Source organism: Dromaius novaehollandiae, chromosome 10 (assembly GCF_036370855.1).
Source record: "Dromaius novaehollandiae isolate bDroNov1 chromosome 10, bDroNov1.hap1, whole genome shotgun sequence".
Classification (NCBI taxonomy): Eukaryota; Metazoa; Chordata; class Aves; order Casuariiformes; family Dromaiidae; genus Dromaius; species Dromaius novaehollandiae.
Genome location: NC_088107.1, coordinates 17074848 through 17100320, shown reverse-complemented (window position 1 = coordinate 17100320; position 25473 = coordinate 17074848). Strand labels below are relative to the sequence as shown.

The window sequence follows — 25473 nt, the reverse complement described above, 5'->3', positions numbered from 1 at the left end:
ACTACATGACAAACAGGACAGCATTATCAAATTTGCCAAGGTTCTCTCTGACTAGAGAATCCTAGCATGGTTATTCAGACACACCAGTACCTTTTACCAACATATCCTGCAAAGTGCTATATCCTACTTACTGGGGGAGAGGGGGGGAGCAAAAACCAAAATGTGTCAGTTAATAACCACCTAAGCCTAACAAAAGGCCTAGCAAAAGGTCCAGGGCACCTTTTGTTTACTGACTTTTCAAAATGTTTTCAGCATCTATTCCCAGCTCACAATAATGTGGTCATCCTATAAATTAAGGTATTTTCTTTATGTTTCCTTTATAACCATATATAGAACTAGTTCTAACATACACCCTCCCCATATTCCCTCATGACATAGTTTGGCATATATCTACTTTTGTTCTATTACAAACCTCAAAATTGCCCCTGAAAGGGCCTCTGAATGATGTTCCATCCAATCCCGATGAAATGTAACGGATGTGAGGGTAGCCCGCCATGTCTGGTACCTATTCAAACAGCAGACGTTAAGTTAAACCTATTCAGAACAGTTTCAGTATTCTACTGTTCACTTTGTAAAATGTAAGATCCTTTTGCTTTTATTGAATCGCTCACTCATCATTTATACTCCTCTGCTTGAACATAAAATTCCAACTGACAGCATAACACAACACTACTCAGCTCTCCAAACATAACCATAAGCAAAACAAAAATTAGACTAGATCCGCTGTTATAATCTCTCCACATCTGCATTGCATATTTCTTGGTCTCACTTGCCAAGTCTCACAATCTCAATCTGATTTGTATAAACACACCATAAATATCTAAGCATTTTTCTAAACAAAACTCCTCAAAACTATGCAAGAAGTTACTAATAGGACCTGCTATGAATTCTCAAACATAAGTTTTTGGTACCACAGAAGAAACAAGGCAAATAGCCTGGAAAACAGCCTGGAAAACAGCCAATACCCTTATCTTACCAAAACAACCAAACACCTTAAGACATACTTCAAATTTAGAGGCAAATTAAAAAGAGTAACACTGAAAACTTGGATACACCTGATAATCTAATCTAAAGTCATAAGCACCTCTAAATACACTTTATATTCAAGCATCCACTGGCTTCCTTAGATATTAGGAGATACAAGCAGTGAACAAAATGCAGTGCACAGTGATACACTCTACAGGCACTTCGATCACCAGCACTTTTCACACAGGAAAGGGAAAGGTAGTTAACATACCAAAGCCCACCTTCATAGCGGGGCTTCTAAGTTCCATTTTCAGCCTCTGAAGACAAGTGAATAGTACTGACTTTGTTAGAAATGTTCCAGCAGCAATTTTTAATAAACAGGTTAGAAAACCCTCAAAATAATCAGCAGATTCAGTTTACTTAAACATGCAGAGTCCACTGATACAAGGACTGTGGAAGAGACTAGTTTGGAAGCAATACTATGTATTTCAGAAATATCTTCCCCTCTGCACTGTCCCTGTTGCTCTAAGTGGTGGCTCAGAATACATCTTGCTAGGCTGTCAGCAAATCAAACATCCCAAATATTATCCAGGAAGTCAGATATTTGTGTGCTACTTTTCTTATTTCCCACAGACAAGTTTAAGCTTAACATATATAAAGATATAAAACTGAATGAACACATTGTGTGAAAGCACAAAGTTATTCACACAACGTAACAGACCAGTACACTACCTTTCTATATTTTTCAAGTCTCATCTGATTACTAAAATCTGACAAGGATAGCAAAGATGTCACTGCCCTCATTCGTTTTGTTTAAAAAAGAAAAATGAATACGATTAGTTTAAGTTCAGTAGTTTACATGTTGCTTGTCAAATGATGACCAAGTAGTGCCCGTGTAAGTCACAAACACAGCCACAATATCAGCACTAGATTTTTATAAGCCAGAGTAATAGAAACTGGTGATTTTATTCTCAGAATATTTCCAGAACCATCACATAGGAGGTGCCCCTATCACCAGTAACTTAAATATCTTTTGGTCTGGCTTCTATTAAGTACTAATTAGAGTTGGAGACAAGAAGTAAGCAAGACAGAATGACTGGTGCAAAGTCCAACAGCGGACCAATTCAAGATCTAAGTTGTCATGCTGTCATGCAATACGCAAAATGGATTTACAGAGATTACTTACCAATACATGGAGTTCAATATGATCACCAATACTGAATTTTGTACAGAAAGGTATGTACATTCACCTGCTAAAACCTTTCATGGAACTGTAGTATCTATTGGTGTCACAGGTCTTACTATTTGACAAGACAAAGCTGTGACACAGCTACAAGACATTTGTAGCTGTGACAAGAGTTTCATGGTGCAGAGATAGATAGTAAGCACATTAAAAATAGTTATTTGAAAAAGTTACAGTTGTAAGAAATCTCTCCCAGAAAATCAGTGATTTATGATCCATCCTTCATTAAAGTGTGTAGTTCTACTTTGTCTTCCAATTACAGAAAATGCAATTAAAGAAACAGCTCACTGACCACACTATGAACATACTTATGGTTACAGATTTTTACTAGGTTTAGGTGCAGCTGATATCATTTGGAAGTTTCCATTGCCTGTTAATACATTATGAATTGATTGCCTCCCTTCAGAGAAAAGGAAATCCCTAACAAAACCTAACCACAGTTCTGGGCATCCCTTTCCGTTTTCTTGACGCACCAGGATTTGAAAACAGTCTGTTAGAAAACCATGCATCTGAGAAGCAAACACTGCACCACGGCAGGAGCCATGAAGTTGCAGGTGTTTCAGCTCACAGACTAGTAGCATGTTATGGCGACCTACTCTAACCCTAGAGAACTGTGCGACCAATCCACAAAATGCTTGGGATGGAAATGGAGACAGCCTCAAATTCCCTCTGTCTGTCCATCACTCTGAACCTCCTGGTTCTTAATACAGCCATTTAAGGATGAAAAATAGGACTTAAGTTGCATCATACTTTAGATTTAGCCAAAAGGCTAAGAGCTCTTGACTAAAAGAACTTTCACAAAATTTAAAAGAATTTCACATGAGACATACAAACAAGCCTTTGTTTCCCTCGCACATGCTTACATAATTACATCTTAATTGCCTCAAAGGACAGAGTTTATCAACTGAAGTAATATGAGGCCAGCCAGATCTCTCCATTGGACCCAATTTGGCTACTGGAGACCACCTACTTAAGAAGTCTACTAAGCTTAATCTTAACACCACAAAAACAATGAAGATCTTCTCAGAGCACATACTGCAATGAATGACAAAACTTACACAACAGGAACATTGGGTGGGATGCAAACTTTTCAGACTGTCACATTATCATGATGAGGAGTGGTATATAACCTCTAAAAAGTTATTTGAACCTAATCATGTACAGGCTTTTTTATGGAAAATTCTGAAAGAGCAGCTTACATTTCTGGCCAAGTATAACACTGTATTTTGCAACAAACACCTCTGTACAAATCAGTGCTATTACCTCAGAAGAAGCAGTCTGCTAGCACAGCAAAACCTTACCTAATTATGTTTGTGACTACAAGCTGGGGGAAAACGAGGAAGGGGGGGAAGATAAGTAATGCCTGACTAAGAACAGCCTAACTAAAATCCATTTCACAGTTACCATCAAGCTTCAAATGCAAAGAAAAGCTCTCTGCCCTCTTGAAAGAGCTTCAGCGTGGTTAACCACACATGGAAGTGTGTTTTCAGTAAGTTCTGAAATTAAACATAACAACAACAACAAAAAAGAATTTAAAAAGGTAATGTCAGTCCATGCTAAGTGTTTCTATATATTCTTTTCAAGTCAGTTAAATTATATTATATACATTAAAATAATATACTTGATATCTGCAAAGTCCACTACAAGTCTGCCCAAGAACAGCTTGTTTCTTCTAGAACAAGTATTACCGGTTTCTGGCTTAGCACTTTCTATCGACTCCATCTATTATCAAGAAAAATTGCAGCAACTAAAAAAGTCAAGGCAAAGTCTGAACCATCTACAACACTAACATTCTAAAACAGTTTGAATTAACCTGCACGGAAGATGTTCTCCTCTCTATCCTCCTTTTTAGCACCTTCCATCTTTCCAGGATTCTTTTGCCTATCACTAGTCACGTTAACAAAGAGCCTTCCATTGTATTGTACCACTTACCTTGTCCATCCCAACCTTTTATTCAATGGTTCACATCAAAGATGACCTTCATACTTACTAAAACACTATCTGCTTATCCAATAACTGCTTGGATACACATCAATACTCAAAAAGAAGCAAAGCTGATCAGTTAATATCTTAATAAGCCATCTTCAAGCAAGGAAAAGTAGCATTTTTCCTAAAGAGATGCTGTGGGAAGGAACAAGTAAGGTGTCTTTAGCTGCACAGCTGAAGACCTAATTGTACCTCTGAGAGGAGCATAAAATGAGAGCTCTTCAACCACCTATATTCCACAAGCCTGAAAGAATAGTAAATCATAAATATTAAGAAAAAAGTAGCAGCTCCATTATAAAATTTTATTTTCATATTTGAAAAACGTATAGTTAAATGTGATGCAGCTAGTCAAGGCTATTTCAAACATCAGTTAACCTTGATCTGCAATATCTACATCAAGTTACAACCTTGAGCAAGTTACCTCAAGGTATTTCATAATAAGTTTTAAAATGCTGCTGTACAGAACAGTTACATATCTTAGAAATGTGATACCTGTATGACTGTACTCTGAGTGAATGACTGAATGTGCATGACTGAATTATTCTGATCAGCGCATCCGCCAGAATGTACTGGGAGCTACTGGCCTATGCCTTCAAATCCCTTCCCATTTCCACCAGTAAGTGTAAAGATGGCTCTGAAATAGAAGAAAAAGGGGGCACAGCATACAAAAGCTGGGTACAGAACACCTAAGGGAGGTTAAGTTACTGTGAGTAACCACTTTGAATGATAAGCCAGAGATCTGTCTCCGACTAGCAAGCTGCATTCCAGGTTCAGAGACAAGTTAAGTCTTCAAGCTTGCATCAACCCTGGTCCATAGCTAGCAAACTGTAAAGTCTGGCTAAATTTCTTCCCGAGTTCCTCAATATAGGGGACACTACTCAAAAAAAAAAGCAGAGGAAGCTGGAATCAAGAGACTGAAAAAGTGTATTCCAGGAACTTCTTTGGTAAACAGATAGCTGAGACAATTTGAGATCCATTTAGATAGTCTCTAGTATTTCAGATTTATTTTACAAACCAGAAACTGGAGGGAAAAAAAAAAAAAAAAAAAAGAAAGAAAAAACACACCACCAAATCCCAATACTGTGTAAAATGTGATCTGAAAGTCTCATCTATCACAGCTTTGCATATTTTAAAAATAATTTGAATGGAATGTCTGAAAAGATACCAAAAAGACAGGTTTGCCAGGAAAGTTTGAAGCCATTATAGATAGAATTTTGTATTGGACAAAATCCTTGTGAAAGAGTATAAACACCTCAATTGCTTCTACTTCTTGACACAGTATCATGACTACTATTAAATACTATTTTCAACAAGTTTGATAGAGAATAAATAGTCAAGGGCTCACAAGAAGGCAGAACAGACAGAGAACATTCAACACAAACTGCTAATGGGTTGAAAATCATGGTCTATCAAGGATTTTCGATGTGATTAAGAGTGTGCAATGCTTGGCCCTCTACCAAGGATTATTTTAAAATACTGTAACCAGATGAAGTCATCTCATCTATTCTGTAAAAGCAAAATGATTCAATATATTTCCCACTGCTGTGTGCAGGACATTGTGTGTCTCACATTAAACAGAATAGTTTCTATTTAGATTTGCAGATCTGCCCTGGAGAAGTAACCCAGTTGTTTAGAAGTGCTGAAGAACTTCTCTAACAGGCACCATCTTATGCACAGACCCCTGTTCCGAGGGGCCCAAGACAAGCAGTGGCCCAAGGCAACTAGGTCAGGTAAAGTTTTGTGGCTTCCAAACCAAAAGTTTTACAAGGCGTGATATCAGTTGTCTGCTCCCATTTCTCATCTCTGACTCCTCAACAACTTTAGATCTTGTGCACCCTGGTTTTCAAAAAAAGAAGCATTTAAGAGCATCTCACTCATCCTCTCTCCTGGAAAGAGCTTCCCATCTGTCACTGCAGCATGTTGCAAAAAGGATTATTATCCCAGATGTAAGATGAAACTTCCAAAGGCCACTTACACTTCCCAAGCTGGAACACCTGCCTAACTAGCACTTATTTTAGCATTTCAAAAATTCTAGACCTAACACAGTACTAAGAAAACTGACAAAATCCTCAGGTATATTTGTCAGCATATCTGAGATATGGAAAGTTAGATGATACCCCATTGCAAGCTACTTCTGACTGCTGATAAGTTCTGAAAGAGCATAGATATACCATGGTATTCTCTTCTGAACTCTGAACACATTCGTTTTTCTTCATATCTTCAAATGTTTTTAAACTAGTTGGGGGAAGATGCAGAAGGAGGGCTGATCACATCCTTAGGAGAGCACAATAAAATAGATAGCACTGGATGAAAGATTTTCATCATTCTGCATGCTCCTCTTCCGATGTTTCATATAAATGAATAACATCCAGAAAACATAGGAGACAGGATAGACAGCCATATAGAGAAGGGAACCATTTCAGGATGTCCTCGGGCCAAATTTAGAAACATCTTTTGGAAATTCCTCTTCAGATTTTTTTCCATCCATATCTCACAAGAAACCAATTTTTTTTTCCTGAAGCAACAGAGGAAAGGAATTCCCCCTGGACAGGAGTTACAAACATAGATGTGTTTTGGCTAGTCAGAATGATGGTTGGTATATAGTTCATCATGAGAAAATCATGTTCCTTTTAACATCTATCTCAGCTTACTAAATTATGGAAGTTCCCATCCAGTCCACTCAGTTGTGCTAACAGGTGCTGAGAACTCTGCAAAGAGCCTTTCATCAACAGCACCAAATGAACAGCTGGAGCCATGCTGAGGTAAAAAGAAATTCACATGGCATCTGACAACAAGCACCAGCATCAAGAACCGAGAAACAGGTAAAGCCTCTGCATCTCTTGCGTCTCTCATCTGATGTTACATTAGTTATGACACACACACAGATCTTCCATTGATTCTTCCTAAAATATGTTGCTCAGGCTTGCAGAATATTTGCCCAGAAATGAATTCATAGTGATAACCACTTTGACAGATGCTTTTTTCCTCAGCACATACGTGGCATTAAAGCTATAACAGCAAGAACACACACACACTACTCTAAGCCAGAGAGTCACACTGATCAAAGTAATTGAATTAACTCAAGGAGAGAAACAACCTAATACTTGTCTAGGTAGATATGAAGGAAGCACTTTTAACTGCTTTTTTATAAAGGATTCATCCTGAAGCAACATTTAAACAGGTGAAGAGCCTTAATCAAGCTAAGAGGGTGGGGGAAACAAAATCTCCTTTTCTATTCAGACTACCAGAGCTGTTGAACACTAATTATCTCCCCCAATGCATCTTTATCATTTTGTCTCCCTGAGGATCAAAACTGCAGTCGGCATTCCAGCACTGACTAGATGAAGATTTAGATCATCTGCATTCAATTAAAGGCTGAGACTGATTTATCACAGTACCACTGTCACCATAGCCTAAATCATCCATTATGCCCTTTGTGGTCTGACAATACCAGAAGGGGTTTTAGCATGCCTGAAGAGACAGAAGATGCAAAGTCCTATCAGGCAATCTGCTATTTTGGAATATGGATTCAATATGAATCAATTTTTTAATTGAGTTACTGCATGACTTATTTTAAAAGAGTTTTTTTTTCCCAAAATAAAGAAGGGAGAACATCAACATTTGATGACATCTGCATCAAAAATGCAACTAATGAGCCTTGTAAATTGCTATTTAGTACAGTCTGCCCTTACTGCAAGAAGAAAGCACTCCTCGTAACATTAACCAACTTTAGCAGAGGATTTCTCATCACAGTTCTGCCTCTCCTCCCTTTTCCCAAATTCCTAAAGTCTCATGAAAAAGTCAAGTTACAGCACCAGTCTAATCTGCTCTTTAATAATAACCTAAATGAATGTTTTCAGTTAAAATCCAATTAAGTTTGTTAGATGTTAGATTAGAAAAACTTGAGTACTTGCTCTATATTCAACAAGGTGCCTGGCAAGAAACAATTATGCTGACAGGTCTGCTGCACTCACACACACATAAATGAAGAAACCTTCAGTTTTCATTATTGCCATAGAAAGGGTAGAATCATCAGAAGGCACTCAATACAATGAGCTCATTGTATACATTACTGCTGGCAGTGCTCTAACCTGTCTTTATGTTCTTCTATCACATGTAATCTGAATACATTTTAAATTAGTCTGAGACTCAGAACACAATTTCAAAAGTCTAACACTCGATCTGATCACAGCAGGGTTCAAAACAGCCCCCAAACATTGGAGGAAATATTGCTTACAGCTGCCTACACACTGCAAAACATGCTGTCAGTATGATACATACAAAACCTCAAAATATAAACAACTTCTGTTCCACTTCACTTAATCTCCCATCCAGGGATCCATGAATTACTATACTGAGAATTAGATACCCCTATGAAAATATGCAGACATTTCTGTAGAGTTACAGAACTCTTTCATCCAACTTTTACATCAGTTAATAGCAGCAGTTGTTGAGTAGAAGGGCAAGTCTCCCCAAAACATTTATCACATTCAGCAAATACTTCTGAAGATGAATCTATCACAGCTTCTTCCTTCTACTGCTATGGAGAAGTTAAACATGGGGTCCCAGATATTTGTTTACATAATGTTTGAGTTGTAGAAATTGCCCTATGAAACTTAAAATTTACTTAAAACTTTCTCAGCATATTACAATATGTGGATCAGTTGAATTTACATTTTCTAGAAGCTTCACAAGATTAATGGAAATAAATCTCAAAATTGACTTATTAGCCCTATGGTGACACAAAAACTGAGATTTAAAAAAGGCACGATGTGTGACTTACTACCTCCTAATGCAATCACAATTCACTGAACTATTAGAAGAACCCCTTCTTACTGGGAAACTATAGCAACTAATGTTATCCCTTACAGTACACTACCTGAAATAAATATGAAAGAGGCAAACAATTTTTCATCCATTTGAAAAACAGACATCTAATCAAAGAAGCATGTAGAAAAGTGTAATTTGTATAGATCATGCACAGGAAAGAAGATAATGCAGTAAGAATTTTGGTGACTACATCTAAATACTGAATTCTACAGACTGCTCAAGAAATCCATGGTGAGCAAGCTGTGCATCGAGGAATTAGTAGTCTTGAAACGTCACTGAAGTACTCAAAGATTATTATTGTGTTAGTTAAGTAGCAAGGAGCAAGCAACGTAAGAACAAATTATGAAGAAGCAGCTATTACTACAGCACTGATTGCAAACTTGCAATTTAAGCCCTAAATGTCAGTTCTTGCCTCCAGCAGAGGTATTTAGGATGCATAAGACTTGCATGTTGATTTTTAATTACAATTTTAGCATTTGTCTACAGACAGGTCCACAATTTTGATTAGTATATCTATCTTTAAGCAGGTTAAATAATATGGATTAACCACCTAAAATACCACATGGGAAGCCTAAACACACAGAGTTAAGTTTAATTATGTCTCAGTGAATTTTAACTAAGCCATGTTAAGAGTGTTCTAAATAATGCTAAGAACATTCTTTCAAAAATATAACTGTAAAAGTCATATACCTAATTATTCAGATTTTCCTTTATTTTCTACTGTAGATAAAAAAAGTGTAACAAAGAACTAGTTCACCTCTCCCCCTCATTCTTGTTTCCTGCAGCATGAAGTGCTACAAGTTTATACTTTATCACAAGGAATCAGGTTGATGGACACCAAATATTATTTGAAAACAACAAAATTTCTAGCTAGAATTACAGCTGTGCTGTATACAGATTTTTTTTTTAAAGCACCAGTGTTAATCCTCAAACACTGGTTGAAAAATTGGTACCTTTAACATTCTATAACTCATTAAAGAAGAATCTAAACTTTAAAAATCAGATGCAGAGGGTCAATGCATTGTAATGCAAGAGACAATTTAATTCAGGTATGTTTCATTTGACAAGAGCTGAAGTTAGAAATGTTAGTGTCCTACACTATTTTATCTTATTAGACACCAGCCTGTTCCAGTTTCCTATCTGGAAGCAACATGGACAGCAGCGTATTTTTTCTTCAGCTGAACCACTAACTTTTGCAGCAATCTATCCATATTCAATTAAATACAATAAACCTTAAAATAATTTTCCTAACAAATTAAAAAAAAAAAATTACTGGCGACAACCATCACAATATTCCCCAAGCTATTTCCTTACCATTAGAGGAAGAGCCCCTATCTGCAAGTGATGAAGTCGAGGAGGTGCATGGTAATGAGCCAAGTGAGGGTGCAAGGGCCCTGGTGGATAAGTAGCTGCAGTCACACCAGCTTCAATTCCCAGTTCCCTGTCACATGAATGAAAGCAGCATTATAAAGGTACATCTTGCCTCCAAGATACAATTCCAATGCTTTGTAAAGTGTACAACAAAGCACAGCTATCAACACAATTTTATATAAGATTTTTTTTTTAACCTATTCAGACTTTGCAAAAAAAATCTTAATCTTACCACAAACTAAAACTTGCTTTCAAGCAGGCTGTGAAGACTTAATATGACAAATCTGTACAGATGCAACTCCACAGTTATTATGCTAAGTAATGTTACTAGTGTGGAGTCTTCTCTATAGCTCAGCATTAAATGTGGGAACAGAAGTGTCACACATGCACCTCTTCCCTCATGGTTCAAAACCAATAATAAAATATCTTTTATCCAGATAATAAATACATTGCAGAACTTAAATTTAATCTTCATGCCCAATGCAATTTTAAATAAGCTTGTAACTCAGATCTGAACTTTTATGAAGAGCATTAATGCAAGAATAATCTTCAATAATATTCTACTTGCATATTTTAAAATCAATTCTTGAAATAACAACTGCAGTCAGTGTCACTCAATTCCATTTTTTAAAAGCAATGGACAACTAAAAATAGAAATGTATTTAAGATACTGGGCACTACAAGCAACATTTCAAAGCCGTATCAGCATCTATGAATTTTAAACTACAGGTACACACAGCACTTTTTAAAATCACAGCCAGCATTATCAACACATCTTAGTTCTTTTGTTCTGAGAACATGTCAGTAGAGTAACAAAACACTAAAATAATATCTGATTACTGACCAGGCAGACCTCTCTGGAGCTTGTCGAGGATGGGAAGACATTGTCTGAGGCACATGAATATGATGCCCATGACCATAATTGGGATGCATTCTGTGAGGATGTGGAGGAGGCCGTTCATGAGCACGTCTAGAGAACACAAAACAGCAACAGTTAACTTCACCTATTTGTTAATATCAAGAAAGTAATGTTCGTAATCAAACTGCTATAGTCTAAATTACTGGAAGCACCCCAAAATAAAGTGCCCCATACAGTATCTTAATTTCAACTTTAGAGATAAGTTAGAAAGTAACTACAATACAGATTTAATATTCAAACATGAAATGGATTGTGTAGTTTCATATATGGCGATGCACTGAGATATGCTGCAAACAGCTTCAGCTGCTGTGATCTGGCCTCACCTGCCAGATGTGAAGACAGGAGGACTGACAAAGTGTTTAATCCTAATCTCAAACTGCAAGGTGGAAAGCAGTCCAGTTCACAGGATGATCATGTCAAGATTCAGAGTGATTCACAGCTATGCTGCAGATCACATCCTTAGTTTGTTTATAATAAAACTGAGCTAGAGAAAAGCTTAAGTAAAAATTAAACTCGAGGACATTTTCCTTGAAACATGCTTGTGTCACAGCTCATGTAATACAAGCACACAGTTTTTGCCATGTCAACTGGTATAAGCAACTGCAATTCTGGACAAAATCATCTAAAATAACCCTGCTGGCTGAATTTTGTTACTTTACCACTTTCCACTTACAGAAAAAAGTTATTAGTATCCTTATTTCCCTTGCATTCAATGCAAAGAATAAGTTTTTATTCTAGGTCAAACGAGAACCTTGATTTTTCCAAAAGCAGCACATTGCCTTCAAATTAAGCGCCACCTTAAGCTACTTGACAGGGTAGATCAGACATTTTGTAAATTTAGAAATGTCTACAAATGTAATGTTATTTTACTGCCACCCATTGTTCTCATCACCATAAATAGGCTTTTCTGCACAGAAATCTGTCAAGCTTGTGTAAGTTACGACAGCAGTATAACTTTTCCGCAGTGGCAGAGACCAACACATAAATAGACTCGTCAGTAGAACTTATTTCTAGTCTCACCTCCCTACAGTTTTTCAAATAACTGCAGAGAAAATCTGGAGCAACATATCTGAATAAAGAAACATAACGAGAGGGCCTCCATAGCTCCTTTGGTAAAAACTGAATGCCACGTAGGCCCACTTTTCTCAAAATGAGGATACGTATACAGCTGAATCTTAAAGAAACTCATTTGAATTTGTTTCTATGATTGTAAGACTCCTGGCTATCTAGCCCACAATCTTACCATAAAGTGGGTGATCAAATTTATACAAACAGAAAACCTACATGCTATACAAACGTAGTGCACCCTCACACACTGACTTTTGCACTTTCTGTCTGATCCCAAGGTCCAAAGGAAGCTATAGCTGTTGTACCCACACTTCTGACACCACAGTGAGAAAATGACTAACCATTCTCTGCCTGCAATCCTGAGAAAGTCTTGTATTGCTAGACAGAAGGTATACAAAACCATTTGTATCCCATGGTATTTCTAGAAATACAGGATGAAACAACATCCCAAGAACTGTTTGAGATGCTGGGACAAGGAATCTATGGAATTCCAAGTCTGCTGGCCACCTCCAGGATACTGTAAACAAAGTGATTGCAACCTGTTTATTATGTAACAGACTGAAAATACTCAAGTTTCTGCTTATAAGAATATGATATCATTTATATTGGGTTGGGCCAAGATATTTGCAAAACTGGTTTTGCATGTAATCTGTATGAGTACTAGAGGGAAAGAAAGAGAACAAGGAATGAACAAGTTCCAGAAGATTACAAAACAAACATATAGAGGAAAAGCCTCACTGAGCAACAGAAAACCTGCACTGCCTGAGACTGATGACCTCAGAGAGAGTTTCAAGAAACAACTTACTAGCAACCTTTGGCTACAATTTCTGTATGTACAAAGGAAAAAAAAAACACTAGGCAAAGAAATGCCGTAAGTCACAGCATTTCCATCCCCTAATTACCAGAAGGCTTCCAGAACTGATGAGAAAGCAATTACCATGAGTTTTCCTTAAAATTTCTTCCACTTCTAGAGGCTTGAACATCCTAGCTTCCAAAATTAATTTGGGGGTATGACTGTGTAATCACAGGCATACACAAGGGGTATGCCTGTGCATATAGGTTGGGTTTAGATTATGGCGTTTAGCAGTTATGACACTTGCAGAGCAAAGATGAGAAAAATAACAGATCCAGATTCAAACAGACCTAAATTTTAATGACAGAGGGAGGATTCCATTCCTTTCCTAGAAAGGAAAGAGCATGTCATCTGTAGTTTTGTGATCAAACTCACAAAACTCAGTATCTTCAAAAAGAAGTATGCTCTGTAATAGTTAAGGAAAGCTTTTAAGCATTAACTGTTAAATCCACTGTAAACTAGTTACCAGTAGAATTTGTATAACCAAGTTAGGAGCGACAACTGGAGAGCTCATTCTTGAAGTTCTTAGATATCTAAAAACATTGTCTCCAGAATTAAAGTAATTTCAATTACTTTGTAGTTCAACTCCAACCCAGTACTAACCTAATCACAGTTGACACTAATGTTACACATCTAGTTTAACAACAACAGTAGTATCTCTTAAGCAGTATCACCAAAGCTACATCTCAACACTGGTCACATTCTCATACAGGTTATATTCACTCTCTTCCTACTCCCCACTTCTGAAAACATAAAAGCACAGTAAAGCTAGGTAAATATCTAAGGCTCAATCTTTATAAGACCTGGTAAGCCATCTCTTCTGACAAGTTATTTTAAAACATTAGTTACATGAAAAGGATCTTAACAGCATCAAGGCAAAATATGCTTTCAAGGAACAAATTCAGAAGGAGTAAGTCAGCTTATGACTTACTTTCTAGGCTGTCTAGCTTGAAAAGTAATCCCTGCCTGTTCTCTGGAGGAAAACTAATGGGCAAGAGAAGCATAAGTTTCACACCTCTCCCACACCCCACTGTACCTCTTGCCTTACCTGAAGACACTGCTGAGAGAAGTAAAGGAACACGTTCAGTCTTAGTGCACACTCATCTGTGATGTTATGTAAAGACAATTCTTACCATGGTTTAATTCTAACAGTTCCTAACCATGCAATTACAATTTGAGATTCACATGCAACATTTTACAAACCTGAGGGAAATGAATTATATGTTTAGATATTGTTCTGAGTACATTTGTGACATACGTTGGGTGCTGCATCATTCTTCTTCTCTGGACCTCCATCCTCTGGATCACTTCATGAGGATGTAGCCTCTGTGCTGGAGGTGCTGTTGCAGGGATGTGATGGGAAATAGGCTGGTGTGTAGCTGGAAGATGCTGTGGAATTGGAGCAGCTGCATTGGCTAAAGGATGAGTTGGTGGTGGAGGCGGAGGCGGAACAGGATGAGAAGATGCATGAGAGGAGATTGAAGGATGGAAGGGATGCACTGGATGAGGAATAACATAATCTACTTGAGGAGGAGGTTGTGGCTGTGGAGGAGGATTTCCATGGGAGTGGGGACATGCAGAAGCTTGATGGTGAAGAGGTCTGGTCAAAGAAGCATCTGCAATGAAAACATCAGGTGCTTTTAATCTGGTCAGTAGCAGTTTTCTGAATTAAATATGTTTTAAAGGGAGAAGTGGGTGGGGGGAAGCATCTTCGCACAGGTGTGTCAGTATCATTATACCAATGGAAATAGTGGCAACGCAGGAATATTGTAAGAATATTCAACTTCTTAACAGAGTGATTCCAATGGTATACCCTAAGAAGTCCAGACTTCCAGCAGCCAAAAATACTTAACTTGCTAATATTTGCGAGAAGAAAAGAAACAGCTGTGTGATGTAAGCTGAAGGAGATATGTGGTGAGAAGTCCTGTTTGTGTAGCATGTAACACTGATTTCTGGTTTTCTTGAGCACTAAGCCACCACCATACTCACAAAATTAATCTAAACACCTCCCGTGAAGCATATATTTGTAGTTGTTCTCAAGGCAAAAAAAGAAAAAACCCTTCCTTAAGGAAATTCAGAATCTGGTGGCAGGGGGGAACACCCACACCCTCCTGGCAGCTTCATCCAACTTCAGACTCTAAATGTACTAAATAAAGGAATCTATAAGCTCTTTGGGGCTAGGAGAGAGGTTTGTTAATATTAAATAATAGACTTGGGAAAAAATGTAAGTTGAATTCTGTAGGAGACAATAAAATGCAGAAGTAAAATCACAATCATACATTAAAACTAATTAGTTGATTCCTTGAGCCTGCTCAAGCAGAACTCAATAAAAAAGACAAAAGGCATTACTAAAATATGAAGGATACAAAAAAATATTTTCTTAGTAAATAATAAAGAAACTATCTATAAAGGATCTAGGAGGCCGCTTATCTCAAATAACAACAGGAGACAATGGAGTTTACCATGTGTATGTCAGAACTACATAATTAAAACAACTGCAAGGAAAAGGAGAAAGTTTTCTGGAATTAGGCATTTTTAAGGTCAAACATACCCAATGAAGTAAAAAATGTCTTCTGAACATCACAGTAGTTAAGCAAAAGTCAAGTCTTAGATCTTTTCCCAACACACTGGTTCACATAGCAATATATATACCTATTTTTTGAAACCTGTCTATTGCAAGAACTGCTACTCAACTTTGACCCTCAAAGACCTCTCAAGGGAAAAATCTCAGATTGTTTCCGTTTAATTCCTCGACACAAAGAGTCAAATTGTTTAAATGCATTTCTTAACATTTGTTTTGTTAGGCCAATTCTAAGACCGAAGCAAATGGATAGTATAAGTCTTCATATGGTGTCAAGGAAGCTGTTCTTGTGTTTGTCCCCCTGCAACCTGGTTCCCAGTACTTATCATTAGAATGACAGTACTTACAAGGAGAATGCATATAATGTCGACAGGAGGAGAGTGATGCCTGGGGAGGAGGCTGTGGCTGCGGCTGCGCAACAATACTTGATCCATATCCATCTATTGTTATTGACTGGCTTGGGCCAGCACCAGCCTGATGCCCATAAATTGCAGTTCGAGATGAAGAACCAGGACAGCAGGGGTCAAAAGCAGATGTCCCATGAAAAGCACCACTTCCATGACTTCTTATACCACTGCTGCTTAAGTCTACTGGCAATGCCTGCTGTGTAAACAAACCATCTGTTCTCAAACAGTTCTTCAAACATTGAAAACAAAGTCACCTTTAAATATACTGTGATAAAAACTATACTATCATAAACCACCGGAAATCGGATTTTTGAGTTTTAAAAATGTTCCAGAACAAAGCCTTAAGGTATCAGTGACGTTTCTTATTCCTAAATTGTTCAATCTGGGGAAATAAATTAAATTAATTACACTACATTGTATTAAAAAAAAAAAAAAAAAAACCTATTTTGGATAAATCAATGAGTATGCAAGAGCAGCATCTATCACATTATTTAGAGGCAAACAACAAGCTTTAGCATTTTGTTTAGTTGTGCTTAACATAAGTGTTACAGAACTATTAAGCTGGTGTACGTTTTAAGTGTATGTTGCCAATTAGGTTGCACAGTACTGTTCTTTAGATTTTTAATCATACTGTTTTAGAACTCTAATTTTAGTTGCTTAAAGAAATCTTTAAAAGTCTTTAGGAAAGCAACTCTTATACTTTTTACAAACATAAAATTAGACTTGAATTTTTCTTCCCTTAGCAGTTTTGCAAATCATTCAGTTGCTTTATGATCTGCAGAGTATATTTTGAGGTGTTAAAATTTGTTTTAAGTCACTATCATCTTACAGTTTAGAGGGTGTCAGCTGCAAGTGATTATTTATTGGTTATGACCTTTTGTTCATTTTTAATTTTACTGTATGTGTATCATGTTTTAAAAACTGTCCTTTTATAATACCTGCTACAGAAAATAAGTAAATTACACACAATTCAACATCCTATTCTATTCTCTCATGCCTATATGACTTAAAAATGCAAAGGGAGAGTCACAAAAGTTAAACATGCCTGATCATGGTAACTGGTGCCGGAACTGCTGCTTGCTCCACAAGGTGCAGGCACTGGAGGAGGCCTTTCAACAGGGCAGCTGGAGTCACTGAATGAAGGAGACAGCGGAACAGCTGGGTGAGGGTTGTGGTGGTGGTGGTGGTGGTGTTGAAAGTGGTGGCTGTGCTGCTGAAAGCAGCTTGTATGGGGGTGTCCCAAGGCATGATGATTCTGTGAAGGTCCTCCACATGGGGAATGCTGAGGGCAGCATGATGGTAACCTTGGCATGGCAGGAGGGCCAGTTTCCAGTGTCGTGTTAGATGCAGTTCTTCTTACATCATCTTGAAATTAAAGAAAATTAATGTTGAAGAAAAAGAAATTAGTAAGCTGATCACTGTAAAACAGGGTCTGAAATAAAAGCATTGATTAAATGATTAACAGATTGAAAAACAGATCTACACTAAAACAAAAAAATGGGTACAAAAAAGAGAATTCAGCTGTGCATGAAAATTAACCAAAACTGAATGGTTCAGGTGCATGCATTCATGACAGCTATGGGAGAAAGTCTTGCCTTATTATTCCACTAATTTAAGACAGTTATCAGTAGGAAAAAGAGGAAAGATTGTCCCTGTGACTAGTGTGCAGAGACCTATTTTCATACTTTGTCTTCAAATTCACATGCAAATTTTGTCTTTTTTTTTTTTTTTTTTTTTTAATTCTCACTTGACCCACGGAAAGGGGCAGAGCACCCAAGTTTCAGAGATGTTGTGAGGCACCCCAACACCACAATAATCATGAAAAGGGAGAGGCAGTTACCCATAGTCACAAACCCCACCTCTGAGAACTTATTCTATTGTAGGTAGTTGCTAGGGGGGTTGTTTTGCTTTTTTTTTTTTTTTTTTTTTAAGAGAGATCTAGTCTTTCCCTCAAACCTTCAGTCAGTGGCCAATGCCTAACTTAACTGCCTACTAACTCAAAAAAACCCAACCAAACAAACAAAAACCCAGCCCCCAAACAACCAAAACCACCTCCCCCCGCAAAACCCACGTTTCTGTGCCCAGCAGGAAAGCAAGTGGTTTGTGATAAACAAGAGATTAGAGTATATGGCTTAATGGTCCTTTCCAACTTCAAATTTAGTCTAGTATCTCACTTCCAGAAAAGATGGCTTCCACAATCCATTATTAACAGATACTGTCAATCTTCTGGTAACAACAGGAAGTTCCTTCCTAACAGGTTCCATATACTCCTCTTCAAAGTTATCAGCTCTTCTTTAGTTATCAGTGTTTTGTTATGCTAGAGACAAACCTCACTTTAACAAAGTCTAGTAATTATGCTACCTGCATATACAGCTCTACAATCTACATGAGGAGATTCAAGGAATCTATATATGGCCCCCACTTTTCCTTATGATACATATTTAAAAACAAACCAGCAACAACAAAAACAACAAAACTTACAACACATTGCAGTGGAAGACTTCATTCCCAGTGAATGAGTCTGGCATCCTACCTACTACATTCTACCTTCTCAAAAAGGATGTGGTCCATCAGGTACAAATGAACCATCCTGACAGATGCGAGCAGAAGGAGGCTTCTCCAGGACATCATTTATCTTTGAGGAGACTTCATTCAGATACTCAAGTTCACACAGCAAGTCTAACCAATGTCAACTTACCACTGACATGCTCACAAGCATTTTGACTAGAGAACTCTGATTAACGTCCTCTTTCTCCTTTATGCCATTGATTAGTAGGCAATGTGACAGTTTTAGAAAGCTCTCTTATTCTGTACCTCCAGCTGAAGTACCAGCAGTGCTGCTATTGGGAAGACTAGTCGAAGTCTCAGGGGCTGAGGAGGGGGCCTGGCTGCTGGAGACATTTGGAGCTGCATCAGAGGCCAGCTCTGAGGTAGATGTATTCGAACTGTTACTGGAAGTTGAACTCACGACCTGGGACTCCACTCTGGCTGAGGTGGTTGGCACAACTGTTGGCTCTAGTGAAACAAGCAAATAAAAAAAAATGTTAAGTTTTAAAAGCTGTTAGTTTTTGGTTTTGCTTTCTTTCTTTTTAAACCATCTTACAAGAAATTCTGGATTCTGGTCTTGCCAGATGCTGAGAAAGTCAGAACACAAAAGCCTGATGTGTATAAAACACAAAAGTTAATTTGGTTTCATTTGTGTGAAAAATAGTATTTTTGAACAGCCTTAACTTTTTCTTTAAATTAACTCAAATTTTAAGAATCAATACAAAATCATTTCCCAAACCAAGTCTGCCATATCAAGAACTTTATTCCCTAGATAAAACACTACTAGAAAGGAAATTAAATTACTTTGGTACTTTGTGATGAAAACAGATTCATTTAATATAGTCTTTCATAAATCCACAGGCAAACTAATCCATAATTAGGTATTATCCTTTTTTTTTAATGCATACAAAGCACAGAAGAAAAAAACAACTTTTAGATGTCTAACCCAAAGCAGCACAAAAATCTCAATTAGCAGTACTACTTTACAAACTTCAGTCATTCCAGATGCAAAGTACTAGAGGCTATAGCACAATAAACTAGTCTTCCAGTCAAAACACACACATTAGGCATTAGTATTTGAGACTTTCATTAAAACTATGTACACATTCATTTTGCAGATTATAAACATAATAGCTGGCAATGTATTTCATCAGATTGAGGGAAACACACCAGATCCTCGATAATTTTCACTCTCCACTGCACAACTGTAAGCAGGTTAATATTTTAAAAGATATGTGGTGGCATATTCAAATTTAGTTTTCAAAAAGCCTGTTTTTGATTGCAAGTTTGAAATTTCTCCCTAATTACTGACAAGGCAATGATATGACTATGAATAGGAGATAAAAGGGAAGATCATCAGAAACAGGCTCTACTTTTTCAGTAGAAGTGTCTGCATGACTATCAGAAAAAGAGTCAAGATGTTTAAAACTGTATCTCTTACACTGAAAGTCTCAAGGTAAAATATAACTGTTGCTATATATATATATATAGCATATATATATATAATATAGCTATAACAGCAACTCAGCAAGCAAGGGAATAAACATCTTCCTTTTTGCAGTCTTCCAACTCATTGCATTATAAAGCCTGTAATCCGATGCCTATGCTTACATTCCTTTGGATTTTAATGTGGTGTTCCAATAAATTAGTTTTATTTCAAGGAAAATATTTTGGGGGAAGTATATTAATGTCTAAATTCAGTAAGAAAACAGTGAGAATATAGGTCACTTAGAGCCTAAATGTAATTGATATGTGATCGCATAGTGCTCAAGATTGGAAGCTAATATATTCTGAAAGCAGTCTTGCAGTTAGGCATTTCTTAATTCTATCAGCATCAACCACCCTGCTAGCCTGTTACTGTTTTGATGTTTTATCAGCAACAGAGACAGTTCTGCACCCCCCTTCCTTCCCCACAAAAGCTGTCTTTCTTTAAAAGCCAGTGGAACTGGTCAATCTCAGACCAAGAGAAACTGTTGATTTCAGCAGACTTCACAGACATCAATTCAGGAATGTTTGTGGAGACATGACCTGTAGGCTCAGCTAAGTAGCTAGCAAAGTTTTAAGAACAGTATTTTTTTGAAGATATCAGTAGAGCTACGATGAAGTGGGTAGCTGCCTTGTGAGACAGAGTTAATTCAAGTTTTACAATAGTTTGTGTGTGAAATTTGATGTTTATAAAGACAATATCCTTGAAAAGCCAGAAGACTCATCCTAAAAAGATATGTCTTCTGGGGATAGCAAAAACAGCTGGTCTTAAAGATAGATATTGCAGAAACAAGCCTTCATTCATCAAGATTTTTTTTTTTTTAAACAGGAATTTGATGTCCAAATTTGAGACAAATTCTACCATTTGAATTTAAAAGAGTAATTAAAACCAATAAATGCAATTTCCAATCCAACAGTATCGCTGTTGGGGTACTTCATAACAAGTCTATGAAGAAAAGAATCTCTAATCAACTTATTCTCTTCCATCTTAAAGAAGATATTGCAAGATACTAGCTAGGGATACACTAAATAAGTGAGGGAACTACAAGACAGAATTTCTGTTAAACACTGGAAGTAGTATGTAGCCAAAGAATATGGGGGGGGGGGGGGGGGAAGGAGGAGGAAGAAAGGATTCCCCCCCCCCCCCCCGGCCTTTACCGTCTTAACTTTTGACAATACCTGGAAATTGATCTTATGATTTTCAGCAGGAATAAATTAGTTAAGTGCCAGAAGGTTTTAATGTTAGGAAACACTGAAAGCTTCAGAAACCTTCTGATATACTTTTACTAGTTCCTTTGTTGTTGTTGTTTTTTGTTTTTTATTACTACCACCACTCCAAGGCTTGAAAGAACAGTACTCCAAAGCACATGCAGCAGGGACAAGTTTTCCTTTTATAGTATTGTATTGAAATAATCACATATTTTTAAAGAATTAGTTCTAACCTGTTCTGTAGTTTCTGCCTGGTGAGTCAGCTCTCATATACATGCCCAAGTCAGTTTTTGGAAGAAAAATTAGATCTAGTAGACTAGCAAGGAATGCCTAGACTTTTAATTTTAGTAATAAAGACGCATAAGAATTTTTGACAGGCCAGGAGATTTTGTTTGTTTGTTTAAAAAAAAAAAAAAAAGACCTGAGACTTTTTGAAAAAAAATGGTATGTTAAAATTAATTGAATTAATTCCGCTCCCCTTACACTGACTGACCATCTTGATTCTGAAAAAGGAAGAGATTTCTCAGATCAATGCAGCTTACCATCTTCATCCACTGTAAGGTCCACTACTTCTGCTGCATTCTGTCTCAGCGGCTGTATGACTGTTGAAATCCTATTACGGTTACGCTGCTCTTGTGGTCGTGCAGCATGAGAAGTAGAGCTCTGTCCCCAGTGCGATCTCGAGTGTCCAAGTGTTGAACGAGACCTTAAAAAGAGGTATTACCTTAAATAATGACATAAATTTTGCTCTCATTAAATACACTTTTCTCACTGTTCAAGAAGTTGACTGCTCACTAACTTTAGTTCAGAGTACACTGCTACTTGAAATGCATTTTTATTAGAAAAGCATTTTCTTAGGTTCAAATACCATACTACTCCACATTCACTAGAGGAGTATTCACAAACACTACTGCTGCCTTTACCAGATAACATAATAGCAAACATCCAAAAGGGAGAGCTTAGAGGCCTTTAGGCTAATACTTCTCCCATGTGCCTATCAACTAATACAGGTAGAGTGGTACAAAATGCAACATGAAAACCCACAGTTGCAGTCAGACAATATTATCTAATGTTATGTTTTAACATGCTAACAGGATATGAGATTCTCTGAATCCTACGCTACTCTCATGCAGTCTGAAATAGGGGATCCGTCAATGATGACTGGAGTGTAAAGATCATTCCTTTGCATGTTTACATGTGACAGAATACTTTCAGGGGATTATTTCTGTACCTAAGAGTCCAGAGATTGTTTTTGACTCTTAATCTCTTGAATGTTATTTCCCCCCCCCCTTAAAAATAAAGACAGTTTTGTATAACGTTTACAGAGTAATGAAATTTAAATGTAACATAAGGAAAGGAAAACATAAGCTTGTACCATACCTAAGGAAACAGATGGTTTTATTTCTGTAGTATTACGCTTGGCATCCATTCTATTCAATTTAGTCATCCAAAGCTAAACACTCAAGTCAATGATACTTTGGAGTTCAGGCTAAGAGGATACTGTCTTTAATTAAGGGAAAAATATTTTACAATATTATATTTGCCAGTTCATGTTCAGCCAAAAACCTTTGACTCTCCAGTATTTACATAAACCAAATGGCTTGATTTTCCAATTTGGAAAAAACCAATGCACTCAGACTTCAAAAATTCAGGAGAGGAAAAAAAAAAAAGAAAGGTGAATGACTTCACCAAAACAAACAAACAAACAAAAAAAACTAAAACAAAACCCACCACAAAACATCACCATGGAGCTCATAGCCTATACTTATACTCTGCCTTGACTCCCTTTAACCCATCTGTATAGCCCTCTAGGAAAGATGATCAGAGTATATTTCTATAGTGCTTTATCTATCATTAAGAAGACATAGTAAAATGGAACTGGAACTATGATTAGAATATTTTCATAGTAATCAACTCCTATTACAAACTTCTATTGCTAAAATTTCTTATTTTGAAGTTTAAGATGTCCTGTTATTTCCTTGTAAACAAAGGACTACTGAATTAAGACAGTTTTAAGTCACATGTCTTGGTCTTTATTTCCTTGTTATGATTAAACAGGACATTATTCTGAAAATATTTTACTTAAGAACGACTAATGAATATGTTAGCTATGTGCTGGTGTGTATATTCTGTCACTGGCTGAGTCCCTATAATTTCAAAATGACTGTGTTAGTCCACTTCTATAAGGTATGTATGGCTAAAGTGTTTACTTTGTTTAATGCTCAGAAGAATCAAAACCAGACTGTAATAGCTTTTTTTCTTAGCAAGAAGAGAACTGTCAGGGAAGGGTGTCACTAGCAGTATGGTAGATGATTTCTCATCCTAAGTATGATTCCAACTGCTACACTGCTGCTTGAGACTGTAGTTAATTTTTATCATAATGGCTTACTTTCTCTCTACTTTGAAAGTAGCTCTACCTTGAAGAGGAGAGGAGGAGGGAATATCCATCACTACATACTAACTTCTTGATGGAATACAGGGAAGTGTGGAAAATGAAGGACACGGAAGAAGAGACCAACACATGAACTTCTTCATGTAATTTTCCTCAAACTAGACACTGTGCAATGTAAGGAAAACAACAAGTTTCTATACGCATGCAACTGAGTATGCATTTCAACAGGCTACCAACTCCATATCACCAGCAGCCACTCAGAAAACAAACAGAAGAGTATTTGCATTTTACTCCCACAAAGCTAATCAATCAGACAAGTAATTAACCAGCTCTCATAACAGAAAAAAAACCCTAACAGTCAACATCCTCACACACTAGAGCTACTGCTCTGCAAAATCCACAGATGCAGCAGCATTTATTCTTCCAGGCAGCCACTGATATCCTCAAGACAACCTGGAAATACCACTTACATTCAGATCTTTGATTCAGAAAATGGGGTGCATTTTTGCCTCAACAAACAGCAAGATAGACAGAAAGTCTAGATGAAACAGGAGTCCTAGAGCCTCCAAAAAGCAACACTAGCTAGTTATGCAGAGAGGGAGTACTGTTGAGGATGTTGAAGACTACAACCAAGGTTTTACCCAGAGAGCCTCTGGACTCCATCTTTTATCCAAGAGAACATGTTGTAGCTATAGTCATCAGGAGGGGCAAAAAGAATCTGGTCTTTACTGAAAGATCATCTTCATAACTGGCTGCTAGAGAATGATTAACATGTGACGAACACTGTAGCAACTTAGTCAAATTCATCAAGACAAACTATTCAGCAATAAAAAATAAGTGAGGATTGACAAATAGGATGGAGAGACATTTTTCAATTCAAATTAGCAAATGTTGGTTTTCACAAAAACACAATAAAAACATCTGCTGAAGGACAGTGGTGGAAGGCCCTGTATCCACAATTTTAAGCGTCTCTGTGTGCGGGGGTGGTGGTGGAAAGAAACAAGAGAAGGGAAAAGTAGCACAAAACTACCATAAAGTATTAATGCACTATATCATCTGCGTATTAGAAGTCATGAAATGTTGTCAATTCTCATTTTCCCTCCCCGATCTATTCTATGAAACAGGCACTGGTTTTAATATTTTATGTGGTTTTGCATGTGGACAACAGATCATAAAATGGTAAAACATCATGGTTAACTATTTGCCAAATTGATCAGAGGGCGCAAAAAAAAAAAAAAAACAAACACAAAAACAACAAACAACTCACAAAACGCTAGAATTCCAAATAATGCACCACCTCCCCAAAAGGCAGGGATGTACAATTGCCGGTACAGTTACCTAGGTTTACTTTGCCTATATGCAGAAGCTCTCAGGATTCTTGCTATCTAATCTGGCAGCGATGAAGGTGGCTGGTACAGAGGCATGAAGTCTGTGGATAATTTCTTGGTTTAAGTCAACAAGGCAGATCTTTGGGTCTCCAATCCTTAATTGTGGGAGAGCTTAAAAGGAAGTACAGCTTACGGATTTCCACTGAAAGTAGCTTTCTAGAGACAAATCATTTTTTCTCCATTTAGGAAATTTTAGAATAATTTCTTCAGGAGTGAATCAAGATAAGG

The 25473-nt window shown here is 37.2% G+C and overlaps 1 protein-coding gene across 10 annotated transcripts in view; it reads right to left on the bottom strand.

The window, feature by feature from the left end:
- RNF111 (ring finger protein 111) overlaps positions 1–25473 on the bottom strand; it is a 58376-nt gene that overhangs the window by 6105 nt on the left and 26798 nt on the right. For 6 of the 10 annotated variants that reach the window (XM_026113400.2, XM_064517453.1, XM_026113399.2 and 3 more), the window contains exons 4-11: positions 22008–22171; positions 19039–19239; positions 17270–17589; positions 16165–16420; positions 14495–14852; positions 11241–11366; positions 10340–10466; positions 413–505 (exon numbers count right to left, since the gene is read on the bottom strand). In XM_026113400.2, coding sequence (XP_025969185.2) covers positions 413–505; positions 10340–10466; positions 11241–11366; positions 14495–14852; positions 16165–16420; positions 17270–17589; positions 19039–19239; positions 22008–22171 — 1645 coding nt within the window. The remainder of the gene's footprint in view (positions 1–412; positions 506–10339; positions 10467–11240; positions 11367–14494; positions 14853–16164; positions 16421–17269; positions 17590–19038; positions 19240–22007; positions 22172–25473) is intronic. The other 4 variants (XM_064517447.1, XM_064517449.1, XM_064517451.1 and 1 more) reach the window with 2 other exon arrangements.